Genomic DNA, 12905 nt, shown 5'->3' with positions numbered 1-12905 from the left:
GCATGAAAGAACTAAGCACACGCAATCACGACCGGCGCGGCGAGTCCGACCGCGAACCGCACGCACGACCGTGCGAGCTCCAACCAGCTCGAACTCCTCCCGCTCTCCGACAAATAACGATGATGATGAGTCTACGCCAACGCGATGGCAGAAGTGAATGCCAATCTCGAAGGCCTTGCTTTCGCATGCATTACGTCATACACGCCATGTTTGTGCAATACAAATCTCAAAGGCTATGCTTTTGTCAATAGTAAATGCCAATCTCGAAGGCCTTGCTTTCGCGAGCAGTTACGTCATAGACGCCATCTTTGCAATTTGAATCTCGAAGGCCATGCTTTTGTTTGCATCAATTGAAAGATTCTGTTGCTTGCGCCTCTCATGCGGCTAATATTACGGTCAAACGAGGCCAAGCTGCGTGAAAATGCACCATGGCGGCTCTCTTTGGTAGTCACTCGGTCGGCTCCGAGTGCACTTCGCGACGTATCATACGGGAACGGTCCGACAGTTACGACGTAACAGCGGGGTTCCCAATACATTGTATCCTATGGGAGCTATGCCGGGACCGGCGGAAAACGACGTAACAGCCGGGAAAACGCAGCAGTGAGGAACGTAACAGCGGGGTTCTACTGTACTAATATTCTTCAGAGAAACACTGATGTGGGCAAAAACTGTTCCGAATCATTTTGCCGCAGGAGAGCTGTGGTCGTTGCACAGTGGCGCCGGTTCCCGAGTTGACACGCAAAGCCATGGTGTACCAAATCACAGAAACGTAGCAGTTTATTGTTACAACCTCCTTGGCTAACCTGACTTCAATTTAAAATGGCACTGCATGCGTGTTTAAAAAAAATAATGTAAAAACTGCATTGATTTTGTGGCTCCACAGATTTTATCCACGTACTACTCGAGAATTTACTTTGGTTAGAGATGGAAAAAAAAGAATTCATTCCAGTCTGTGAATGTGAACGACCGTTGAAGCTGTGTAGCACAGGGCACAGAGGCAACACAGAATTTTCATTAATGTACAGAAAGGTACAGAAAGTCGCTTTTGAATTTAGCATGTGCTCCTTTAGGTTTGGTATTTGAGCAGCATGCGTCTTTTTGCCACATTCATTTCGTGACATTTCCGTGGACCAGTGGTGGGTGCTGGGTTTTGCCGCAATTTCTGTGGCACATACCAGTGGTAGGATTTTTCTGTTTGCAGGGTCCACGGAGTTGCAACTGGCGTAGTTACTCCTTATATTTGAATAGCCTTCTTAAACTTTTTTTACATGCTGGATGGCTGCAGGTGGACTTCAGCCGAGATGTTGACACGGATGGCGTCAAGAGCACAAAGGTGGTGCGACGTGTGTTGTTCAAACAGGAACAACCCTTATCCGCAAAAGAAGGTCATGACTTTCTCCCGCTACACGACGGACTTCGACTTCGACGTCAACTACGGAGACCTTAGCTTCCTGCCCAACGAAGAGCTGGGGTAAGGCTCTTCTGTCTGCTTTTGCTGCTTTTGTTTGAACTGCTGTTTTGAGCTGATGGCTGTTGCCTGAAGCCAGGGTGTGTACAGCAGAACCATGTTATAGCGAAGTCTCAACACCATGATAGCTTGTTTTTATGAAATGTTCATTATAACCATCTACAGTGCAGACCAATTATAACGTAACCGCATATAGTGCAGGACCGTTATAATGCGGTCCTTTTTAGACTCCCGTTTACCCTCCCATAGAACCGCATGTATACGCATACCGCTTATTGTGCAGTCCCCCAAGATGAAATACCGTTTATAATGCGGTTGCGGGAAAATATTTCTGAAAAAACGCAGTACGAGTGCCGGTTCTCAAGGAGGTACGCCGCTGGGGAGGGAGCGACGTAGGTCCGTTACGAAGGGCGAGGGCACGCACAGGAACGAACGAGGGGCGGGAGGGAGGAAAAAAGACCGCGGCAGCGTGTGCGGGCGCGCCGAGTGGGGAAGGATGGTGGTGCCTAGGCGACGGAGTAGGCCTTGCACCGGCGGCGGCAAGGCCCTTGTCAGAGCGCGTTCCGCGGGGGAAACGTACGATCGCGTCCTCCACCAAGTGCGCTTTTCCTGTCAGGGAAACGTCGTCGTTATCACACTTGCTAGAGATATCGCGTTTGGTACCTCGTCCGCAAATTGAAAAGTTATGCGGCTTCATGACGCGAGCTTTCGCCTTTTCTGCCAGTGCGCGGACTTAAACGAGCTTGGCGAGCTTTTGTCGCCGTTGAGCTCCCGGCCGCTAACACTAACTTCATATCACGCGCGCTGTTCTTGTGGTTAGTGCCTGAGTGCGATTTTTTCGACGTCCGACCTTCATGTTGTCGTGGTCAAACTTCCCGCGACAACATGCCGAACCGCAGGCTAGGCCTAATCAGCGTTGGGTTGCTTTTCGGTAGCAGTCGCGGGCGATAAAAGTTGCGGTTTGGGGCAAAATCAAACGAAAATTTTTTCCGATGGCTGCACTTGAAGGGAAGGGAATCATATCGTTAATGAAAACGAAGGGATGGTTGGCACAAGCAACTCTCGAATGTGGTTTCGGATTCGATTGCGATGTCTTGGACATCGCGTGCGCGCCCGTGAAATCGAACGATCGTACCGCGCTCAGCAAATTTCGGTCGCGATTCGACATGGTTTCTGTGTAATGCGCATACCTCGAGGTGGCCTGAAACGTAGTCGGCGAATTTCCGCGATGGCACTTTGTTTTGTTTGCTTTTTTCCCCTTGTTCATTTCGTTGGCAATGCGGGTACGTCTTTGGCGGTTAATTTTGAACATTCGGAGATTTAAGTGGTGTAAGCGCCCCAAATCGCATATGTCGATTATCGGGACCGCGAGGCTACATGCTCAACAATGTGTTTCGCAAGTGCAGCCTTTGAAGAAGGTTGTTTTGGTTATAGTGCGGTACCGCTTATAGTGCGGATATTCGCGACTACCGGCAACTTACGTTATATAAGCGGTCTATACTGTATTAGTTACACGGTAAGAGTGACGTGCAATTTCAGTTACTTTGGTTTTACTATCAGTGTTTGCTATACTAAGGTTCTGCTACATATGGATTTCTATGTCCTTTCTTCATTTTTGGCATTTCTTTGGCTCTTGCATAGTGAATTCATTTTATTCAAAATTATTGCACAATACTGGGGCCACAGACAAAAAGGCATTCGATGAAAGACTTCATGTCTAGGCTTGGTGCGAATAGGAAATTTTAGGCACGAAGTGAATTCGAAGCGAATAGTGATTTAGTAGAATAACTTCGATCAAAATTCGAAATAGTATATGTCACATATATAAAAAAATATGAGCATATTGCCATGACCTAACTAACCTGCACAATATTTTTTAATAGTGAACAAGGCATGTGCAAATGTAATTCTTTTGGTTCAAAGGAAGTGGAAGCAACCTTTGAATAGTAGCAGCATATGACTTTCGGTAGAATGCAAGCGATACGTGTAAAATTGTTACGTTTTAAAATTTACTATACTTGGAGACATAAGCCGTTATAACAAGCTTTTAAACTGAGAAATTATTAGAGCTGTGCGAATAGCAAAATTTTGGGTGCGAAGCGAAATTCGAATAATAAAGATTGAGTGCGAATCGAATCGAATAATTTTCGAATAATTTTCGAATATTTCACAAACATTTTCGAATAATTTGAAGTGAAATTACAGAAAAAGTTGCAAAGAATCCCTAAGTGTGTTCTTGTGAGTTCGACTGTACGGAGCTTGAGAAGGCAAGCTTTGCCGCAATACGGGGTGTGTGATGGAGTTGAAGCAGTGTTGAAAATCTAGGGACCACTTTCAAACTTTGTCTCTTGGCTAAGTTCGACCGTAACGGAGCTTGAAAGGCAGCTTTGCCGCAGTACGAGAGTGTTATGAGGTGAAGCATATTAAAAATCTGAAGGGGTCACTTTTAATTGGACGTTGACTGCATTGTCTTTGGGTAGTTCGAATAGTAAAATTTCAGTGCGAATCGAATCGAATAGCAAACACTATTCGAAAAATATTCGAAATTTCGAATATTCGCACACCCCTAGAAATTATGAATCGATGTGAGGGTAATATCTCATTTAACCTTGAAGTGGGACTTCGTGGCAGTGTGGATATCCCTGGAATGGTGCATTCACGGTATAGACCCTTTTCATAAATACGCCACCTGACGGTGGGCTTTTCGTCAGTTTCGCTTCGCAAAGGAGCGTGGGATAGCCAGCGCCATCGTGAGGGCATGGAAAGCGAGCCGTCAAATGCGTGGGTGCTGTGATGTTTGTGTTGGCGGCTAGTTCTTCGTGTGAACCCGCTGAAATCTCACCGTTTACGTGCTTGAACGAGCTCTTAGTACTCTCCGTTGGTCTTTCTGAGGCGCTTCCGCTGCACAATGAGCAACATTTTGTACCCTTCAACGGGTTGGACGAGCAGTTTGGCTCGATTTCCGCGGTTGCGGGACCGTGACCACAGCCAACTCGCGTACGCGCCCGGACCGGGAAAAAAAAAACGCTCGCCGAAGCTGCAAACTTTTCACCGAAAGCTACAAACTTCTCACCGAAGGAAAGGAAGGACGTCACTGTGAAAATCCTGTCTGCCGCAAGCCTCACCACGCAATTATTTTCCGGACGCCACGGGTTGGGTATATTTGTATGCTGTGGTGTAGCCAGGGGGCACACCGGGCCCGTGCCCCCCCCCCTCCCGAAATTTTTTTTTGCCATGGCACACAGAGCACAAAATGACACTCGACCACATCTGCTTGCTCGGCCCCCACTTGTGATCAAGGTGGTGCCACCCCCCCCCTCCCCGATACAATTTCTGCTACGCCCCTGTTTGTACTAAAAAAATGTTGACACGTGGCTTACGATATGCGAGTACTGTCGCTACTAAATTAACGGTACGCAACTTCATTTTTATTTTTAGGCTGGCCTTACGAACCCTCGCAGTATTTCGGCACAAACAATCTATCGCAATTCAGCGCATGCAGGCACTCGGTAGAAGACTATTCATTCGTAAAAGCAAGGAAAACATGGCGCTGTGAAATAAGCACGGTCGTTCTGTAGCGCGTTTACAAAAAAGCGCCCTTCCGCACGTCCGTTTGACGTGACGTACGGAGAGAGAGCACGTGCGCTCGTGTTCAAGTTTTATCGCGTACCTTATCGTTGTTCTCGTCGCGATATCCTCGATGGGCACATGGGAACGCAGCACGTCTGCACCATTGCAGCACGCCTTCTCTACGAAAAACGGAACGACTGTTCACGATTAGGCGGTGCTGAAAAGTCACGCACAGGTACGTTGCCGAAGCCTGCGTCGTCTGCTGCGGTGCCTCACAATGGCGGCAGACTGTAGTTTGCGGCGCGGCGCTAGGGGCGCCTTTTTCGAAAAGGGTCTATAGCACCCTTACACTGCAGTGAAACAACCTTACAGGTGTGTTACATGCGGATTAATATACACCTATTCGTTCATTTAATTCCAAAAATTCCCCGCAGGGGCGTCTGCGCAAGCAGGCGTTTTGGTGTGTAGCGACACCACGGACCCGAGCTAACGGGGGTTTCGATCCCTCCCACGCCTCGCCGTGCGTGGCTTTGCCGTGTCCGGGGAAAAGGGGATCCTGGGGGTTGAGCCGACGCCGGGTGATTGGACCTTTAAGGCCCCCCGGCAGAGGCAACACACCCTTTGGCCCCGGCTTCACGTAGACGGCACCCCTGGGCTGACCCACCAGGGGAAATCGGCAGTCGCCTTTTCCTGTCTCTCTCTGCCCTCTTCTTCGTCTTTTCTCCACATTTATTCTTTCCTGTCTACTTCTCTTTTCTGGTTACTCCGATTCTTCCTGGCGGCGAGGGTTAACCCTGTGTGGTCCTCCAACCTTGGGTTACCATATTCGGTTATAGTAATAATGTACAGCTGGCAGGGCAGGGCGTGCTACACCACAGCCTCTGTCGTGTCCCCTCGTTGGGCTCGATGGTGGGTGGCTGGCATTGTTACCGAACACACAACTTATTCATGGGCTCACCTAACACTTTCTCAACAGATCGTCCCCATAAAAGGGGGCGCAACGATGCAACCGTACAGTTCCTTTCGAAGAAAGAAGACTCTTTCCAAAGTACCATGTGATACATTATGAAAGCACAGAAAGAAAGCGCGAAACATTTCACCGTTTCTTGTTTCGAAGTGCCTCACTGACACCATCGGAAGTGGCTACAAGGCCACCAAGATGGCAAGTGGGGGACCTTCTAGTCGAGGTAAAAAGACAAGTCGCAATTCCAAAACTGACAAAACTTGTAGCGTTTGGGGACAAACCATCAAACCCACAAGTACGTCACCCCACAGAACCATGAACACAGTGAAAGGTGTCGTCTCGGACACCACGACCTAATGGATACACCCACAGTGGCCTCTGGAGGGGCTGGAGAAACCGACAGTGACCTCTTGGCGGGCTGGAAAGACGAGAATGTCATACAAGTACAGCGCATCAAAATCCGAAGAGAAAACAAAGAAACTCCTACCAAGCACATAATAGTCACCTTCGGCTCTTGCACACTACCAGAAGAAATAGTAACCGGCTATCTCAAACTCCCTGTCAGACCCTACATTCCGAATCCACGGCGCTGCTTCAAGTGCCAAAGATTCGGACATGCTTCACAGAGTTGCCGTGGGCAACTTACCTGTGCACGATGTGGTACCACGGGACACTCCACAGACGATGACTGCAAAGCCGAATTCCACTGCGCTAACTGCGATGGGGAACATCCGGCGTATTCCCGATCATGCACAGCATGGAAAAAAGAAAAAGAAATTATCACTATCAAAGTCAAACACAACATCAGTTTCCGCGAAGCTAGGCATCGTGTCTCTCCCTACTTCCCAAGAAAATCTTTTGCCGAAGTGGTGCAACAGGGGGCAGCACCACGACGGCATCAGGCGGCCGCCCAAGGTACGTGCAGCGTGCCGGAGCGACCGTCACTCGCCCCCAGGGCGGGAGCAGCCAAGGCTGCCCTGCCCCACTCAACACGGCCCCGCTGGAGGCCTCGACATGCACTGGCATGAGCCAGGCAGAGGGCAGATGGTGGGGGCCTCGTCGACCTCGGCTACAGTTGCGCCGAAAGCTTCGTCCTCTGAGACGAAGCCCAGAAGGCGCACGGATCGCTCGTTAGAGCGACTGTCCGACGCCTCCTCGGAGGCTATGGACACTACCGCAAGCCAGTCGCTACAGGCAATGTCTAAGGAGCGGCGAGCCTCGCTCGACCGCTCCAAAAAAGAGAAAACCCTAATTACAGGGCCTCAAAAAGGCCCTGTAAAATAAACGAATTTGCTTCTCCATAACCTCAAAGGTTATGGCTCCTTTCGTTACAACCACAATATCTCCAGACATGTCACTGAATCTTCCGCATCTTTCATTCACTCCTAACTTCCTCTTTTGTCAACTCTTATTTCCAAGATGGCTTTTATTATGCATTGGAATTGCAGAGGACTCCTCCATAACATAGGTGACGTAAAAGATTTGCTAAATAGATTTTCTCCAATGGCCATGTGTTACAGGAGACAAATCTAGGAGAAAAACACACAAACTTCTTAAAAGTTTCACTGTAGTGCGGCGCGACCGCGTTCACGCTAGCCGGTTGTCTGGCGGTGTGGCCATCATCATCAAAAGTGGTATTGCAGCACGAGAGATCACAGTCAACAGTCACATTGAGGTCGTGGCTGTCACTATTTTAGCTCATAAAATGTCACCATATGTTCCGTTTATATTCCTCCACATACGCATTTTAGTGTTAAGGACTTAGAGCACATTCTGGACCAACTGCCTGAACCATTCGTTATAGCAGGGGATTTTAATTCGCATGGAACGCTCTGGGGAAGCAGTGCAACCGACATCAGAGGACAAATCCTCGAAGATTTTATTCTCAGCAATGACATATGTCTTTTAAATACTGGTAGCGTCACCTACTGCTCCCAAGCACAGGAGCTACGAGTTGCTTGGATATAGCACTGTGCTCGCCGTCTTTATTTTGTGACTGTAAATGGAGCGTAATCGATAATGTTTATGGCAGTGACCACATGCCCGCTATCATAAATTAACGCAAACTCTCCCTACTACCACATCTAGACCACCTCGGTGGAAACTACATCTGGCAGACTGGGCGCTATTCACAGAAAAAGCAGCCCTAGAAATTAGAGGTGCTTCACGGGTTAAGCATAGATGAGATGAATGAGGCAATCACCACCTGCATACTCGCAAGCAGCCGAACAAACTATCCCACAATCCTCCGGCGTCTTAAAGAAAAAACTTAAACCCTGGTGGACAAAGGAGTGCACACAGGCTAAGAAAGTGCAAACCAAGGCCTGGGGTATTTTTCGTAGATACCCTCACAAGGACAACCTCCTATCATTTAAAAAGGCAAGGGCAAAGGCCAGATTTATCCGCAGGCAGGCTGAAAAAGTATCCTGGAAAAAATACGTCTCATCTATAAACAGCTTCCATCCACATCTAAAAGAATGTGGGATGAGGGTGCACAAGTTTAACGGCAACTATAATTCATATACCATCCCCATTCCTTCTCAACTCCGAGCATCCAGGACAACTTTAGAAGAAACGGCAGACCTCTTGGCGCTGCACTTTTGCACTACTTCGAGCTCAGCCAACTATTCGACAGCCTTCCTAAAACATAAACAGTCTATCGAAAAACAAAAACTTCCCACAACAGGTTTTAAGGACCAAATCATACAACGCCCCCCTTAACCCTTCAGGAAACGAACAGTGTACTTTCTCAAGGCAAGAAAACAGGCACCTGGTCCAGACAGAATACATTACCAAATGCTCGCTCATTTGTCCCAAGAGGCGGTGAAGACATTGTTGTACTTCTTCAACGCTATCTGGGAGACTGGAAGAATGCCAAAAAACGGGAAAAAAGCTGTTATCATTCCATTTCTGAAAGCTGGAAAAGATCCTACACTACCAACCAGCTACAGGCCCATAGCACTCACAAGTTGCATAGCAAAATCCTACGAGAGCATCATTAACGTTAGGCTAACATACGTCCTCGAAACCGATAGCCTATTAAATGTCCATCAGGGTGGTTACAAAAAAGGATGTTCGACTACCGACCACCTCGTCCGCCTTGAAGACATTGTACGAGAAGCCTTTTTGTACAAGCAGCACTGCCTAGCCGTATTTTTCGATCTTGAAAGGCATATGACACAACTTGGAAATATGGTATCTTACGAGACCTGGCGGATCTAGGAATCCGCGGAAGGATGCTCAACTGCTTGTCCGACTTTCTATCAGACCGAACGTTTCAAGTTCGTTTAGGCTCAACACTTTCACGTCCATATACTCAAGAAAACGGTGTGCCTCAGGGCCTGTGTCTTAAGCACAACCCTCTTTGTCGTCAAAATGAACTCTGTGAACCAGGTCATACCCTCCACTCTTATGCACTCACTTTACGTTGATGACCTCCAAGTAGCATGCAGGTCACCTAACATGGCGACGTGCGAACGGCAAACGCAAATCGCACTAAACAGGCTAATCCAATGGGCTAACAAAAACGGCTTCCGCTTTTCAGAGGAAAAGACCGTCGCCGTGGTGTTCTCTCACAAACGAGGCTTGCAACCAGACCCCGTCCTTAAATTAAACGAAACATCATTGCCAATAAAACAGGAACAAAAGTTTTTGGGGGTCGTATTCGATAAGAAGCTTAACTTTCTTTCACACATTAATAATCTGAAAGTCAAAGCCAATAAGGCCCTCAATGTCCTCAAAGTGTTGTCTCGGAAGCGGTGGGGTTCCGACCGGAAATGCCTCCTACACATCTATCGCTCGTTGGTACGTAGTAAACTAGACTACGGTAGTGTTATATATGGTTCAGCAAGAGGCTCGTACCTCAAGCGACTAGATCCTGTCCACAACAATGGGCTACGCTTAGCAACAGGTGCCTACCAGATCTCGCCCATTCCTAGCTTGTACTCCGAAAGCAACGAACCGTCCTTGGAATACAGAAGAACGCAACTGATGTTTACATATGCCCTCAAAGTTCGTTCTTCACCAGACCATATATGTTACAACATTATCACACGCTCTGACCAACGACTACACTACATGAACAAGCCAAACGCCATTAGACCACTAGCACTTAAATTTGAAGAAAAACTTCGCGCCCTGAATGTCCCTGATGAAGCTCTCTCCGTCGCAAGAAGACCAGCCAGATTAGCTCCCTGGAGTGACTTCTCAAATACCTTGATTTCTCACTAACACATCTTAAAAAAGAACACACCCCACGTGAATATATACTGCAGGAATTTCGCATGCTACAAGAACCTACCACACTTACAAAGAATTTTATACTGATGGTTCGAAGACGTCTGCGTATGTTGGAAGCAGCGTGATAGGAGGAACATGCGAGCAGGTAGCAAGGCTACCATATTTTGTCTCCATCTACACCGCAGAGTGCTATGCCTTATGGATGGCAGTACGGAATATCATAAACTCAAAACACAAGAAAGCAGTCATTTTCACAGACTCTTTAAGTGCTCTCAGAGCCTTAAATTCAATATCTCAGTATGAGCCCTTTATTGGTGATATTTTAAACATGTTATCTCACCTCACCGACGACCATGCCATACACTTCTGTTGGGTCCCGAGTCACGTTGGGATACCAGGTAATGAAAGGGCGGACCAACTCGCAGCAACGGCAAAAGAGCTACGTGTTTCAAAAATCAATGTACCAGTTAGGGATGGAATTAAAGCAGTTCGCCGGGCCATCACCTCTCATTGGCAGCAAGAATGGAAATCGCAACAAAACAACAAACTTCGCCTAATAAAACCTGTCCTTGGTGAGTGGAAGACTTGCTTTCATCAAGAGCGTTTTATCGAAGTAGTACTGTGCCGACTTCGAATAGGCCATACACACGTCACACATAATTATCTACTGGCAGATAACGAACCAGCAGCATGCGATAAATGCAATGAAAAACTAACAGTTGTACACATTTTAATAGCATGCCCACATATGGAACCGTTAAGACAAAAACATTTTCAAATCTTTTTATAAGTTGAAAATTCCATTTCATCCAATGTTAATCTTAGGAGATGACCCGTTAGTACCCCTGGCTAATGTATTCCGCTTTTTAGATGAAGCGGAATTGCTAAATAACTTTAATTACGACAAACTATGCTACCTCTACCAGACCAGCAAAACTCATGCGAACTGTAGCACGGCCTCTCCGGAGAGACCCTTGCTGCAGCAGGAATTCGAAATAAGGCACTTGCCTCCGGCCCTTGGGCACAAGGGCGCTGGCAGGGCAGTAGTGCTAGGTAAACTCCTTCACGGTTTTAGCAAGATAGTCACGCGCAAGCAACCATACACATTGACCACCCCGCGCATCAGGTTCACAATTTATATATATAATTATATATATATATATATATAATATATAGATATATATATATATATATTTTACGCTATTACGCAACTAGTTCTCTTAGGCCTCTCTACAGCCAAGCTACACTGTTCATTATATCCCATTTGTCACCGCCTAGCACATATTTCATAGTCAGGGCCATATCGTTGTTTATTATAAGTGTCTTTTTCCTTTCCCCACCATGTGTCTGGCGCAGCATAGCCTTAGTCGCTCTTGCGCCATAAAACTCAACTCAACAACATCTTAACTCGCGTTGCGACTGCGGTTGCTTAAAATTGCTCACTGCGGCAACCTTCTGTGGGTCTGGCCGTACGCCGTGCTTGTCCACTAGATGTCCGAGTACTATCGCCTCTCGTTGGCCAAACTGGCATTTCTTTGAGTTGAGGGTAAGGGCAGCCTGTTCGAGGCACGTCAAAACAACGTCAAGTCGCTAGTTGTGTTCTGCAAAAGTGCGACCGAAAATTACGACGTCATCTAGATAGCATAAACAAAATCTCCCATTTTAGGCCGCGCAGAACCGTGTCCATGAACCTTTCGAACGTCGCGGGCGCGTTGCACAAACCAAACGGCATAACGTTGAATTCAAACAAGCCGTCTGGTGTCACAAAAGCTGTTTTCTCTTTGTCAGTGGAATGCATCGGTATTTGCCAATAGCCCGATCGGAGGTCCACAGATGAAAAGTAGGACGCCGAGTGGAGACAGTCAATGACGTCGTCGATACGGGGAAGCGGATACACATCCTTTTTCGTCACGGAATGAGGCGCCGGTAGTCGACGCAAAACCTCCAGGATCCGTCTTTCTTTCTCACAAGTATGATCGGTGCAGCCCAAGGGATAGAAGAATCTTGAATGACGCCCTTGGCCAGCATGTCATCATGCCGGTCCCACAATATTTCACTCTGCAGCACATGGAAAACAGCTACAAGGCTCACCGTCATATTTACACTGACGGCTCTGTCACGCCTACGTCATCTGCCATTGGGGTATGGATTCCGTCTGCCAATGTCACCATTTGTGCCACTCTCAGTCACCGTACTTCATCTACAGCCACCGAACTGGCCGCACTACGGTCTGCTTTTAATTTCATCGTAGACCAGACAGCCGAGTCTTGCGTCATCTTCACCGACTCAAGATCGGCGCTACAGTCTCTGAAGTCCCCAAGCACGCAGGAACAGCTCGTAATGGACATCAAACGCCTATGCAATAAAGCCTGCGAATTGAATCACCGCATTGTTCTACAGTGGATACCTGCCCACTGCGGAATACAAGGCAACGTCCACGCTGATGACGCTGCCAAAGCTGGACATGACGCCTCGAGAGAAATGGTTGAAATACCTTTGTCGAGAAAAGACGCGGCGACACTTGTATCGGCACATGCATGGCGCTTCCAGCGATCCCTCTGGACAGATGCCAGCCACCAGTATGGGCCTCTTTACAAAATTGATCCATCGTGTGCCTTCGATATGCCGCGAGACCTCAACAGACAAGAGGAAACATGCTTGCAC

The 12905-nt window shown here is 47.7% G+C and overlaps 1 protein-coding gene across 1 annotated transcript in view; it reads left to right on the top strand.

Annotated features, from left to right (window-relative positions):
- Window positions 1-12905, top strand: part of LOC119376909 (hypoxia up-regulated protein 1-like) — a gene marked incomplete at its 3' end in the record, with an annotated part of 38172 nt that overhangs the window by 13941 nt on the left and 11326 nt on the right. The window contains 3 exon segments of the mRNA XM_049411503.1: window positions 1286-1354; window positions 1356-1471; window positions 6853-6917. Coding sequence (XP_049267460.1) covers window positions 1286-1354; window positions 1356-1471; window positions 6853-6917 — 250 coding nt within the window.

Source organism: Rhipicephalus sanguineus, unplaced genomic scaffold (assembly GCF_013339695.2).
Source record: "Rhipicephalus sanguineus isolate Rsan-2018 unplaced genomic scaffold, BIME_Rsan_1.4 Seq2726, whole genome shotgun sequence".
Taxonomy (NCBI): Eukaryota; Metazoa; Arthropoda; class Arachnida; order Ixodida; family Ixodidae; genus Rhipicephalus; species Rhipicephalus sanguineus.
The sequence above is the reverse complement of the archived record's forward strand: the minus strand, read 5'-3'. Positions and strand labels throughout refer to the sequence as shown.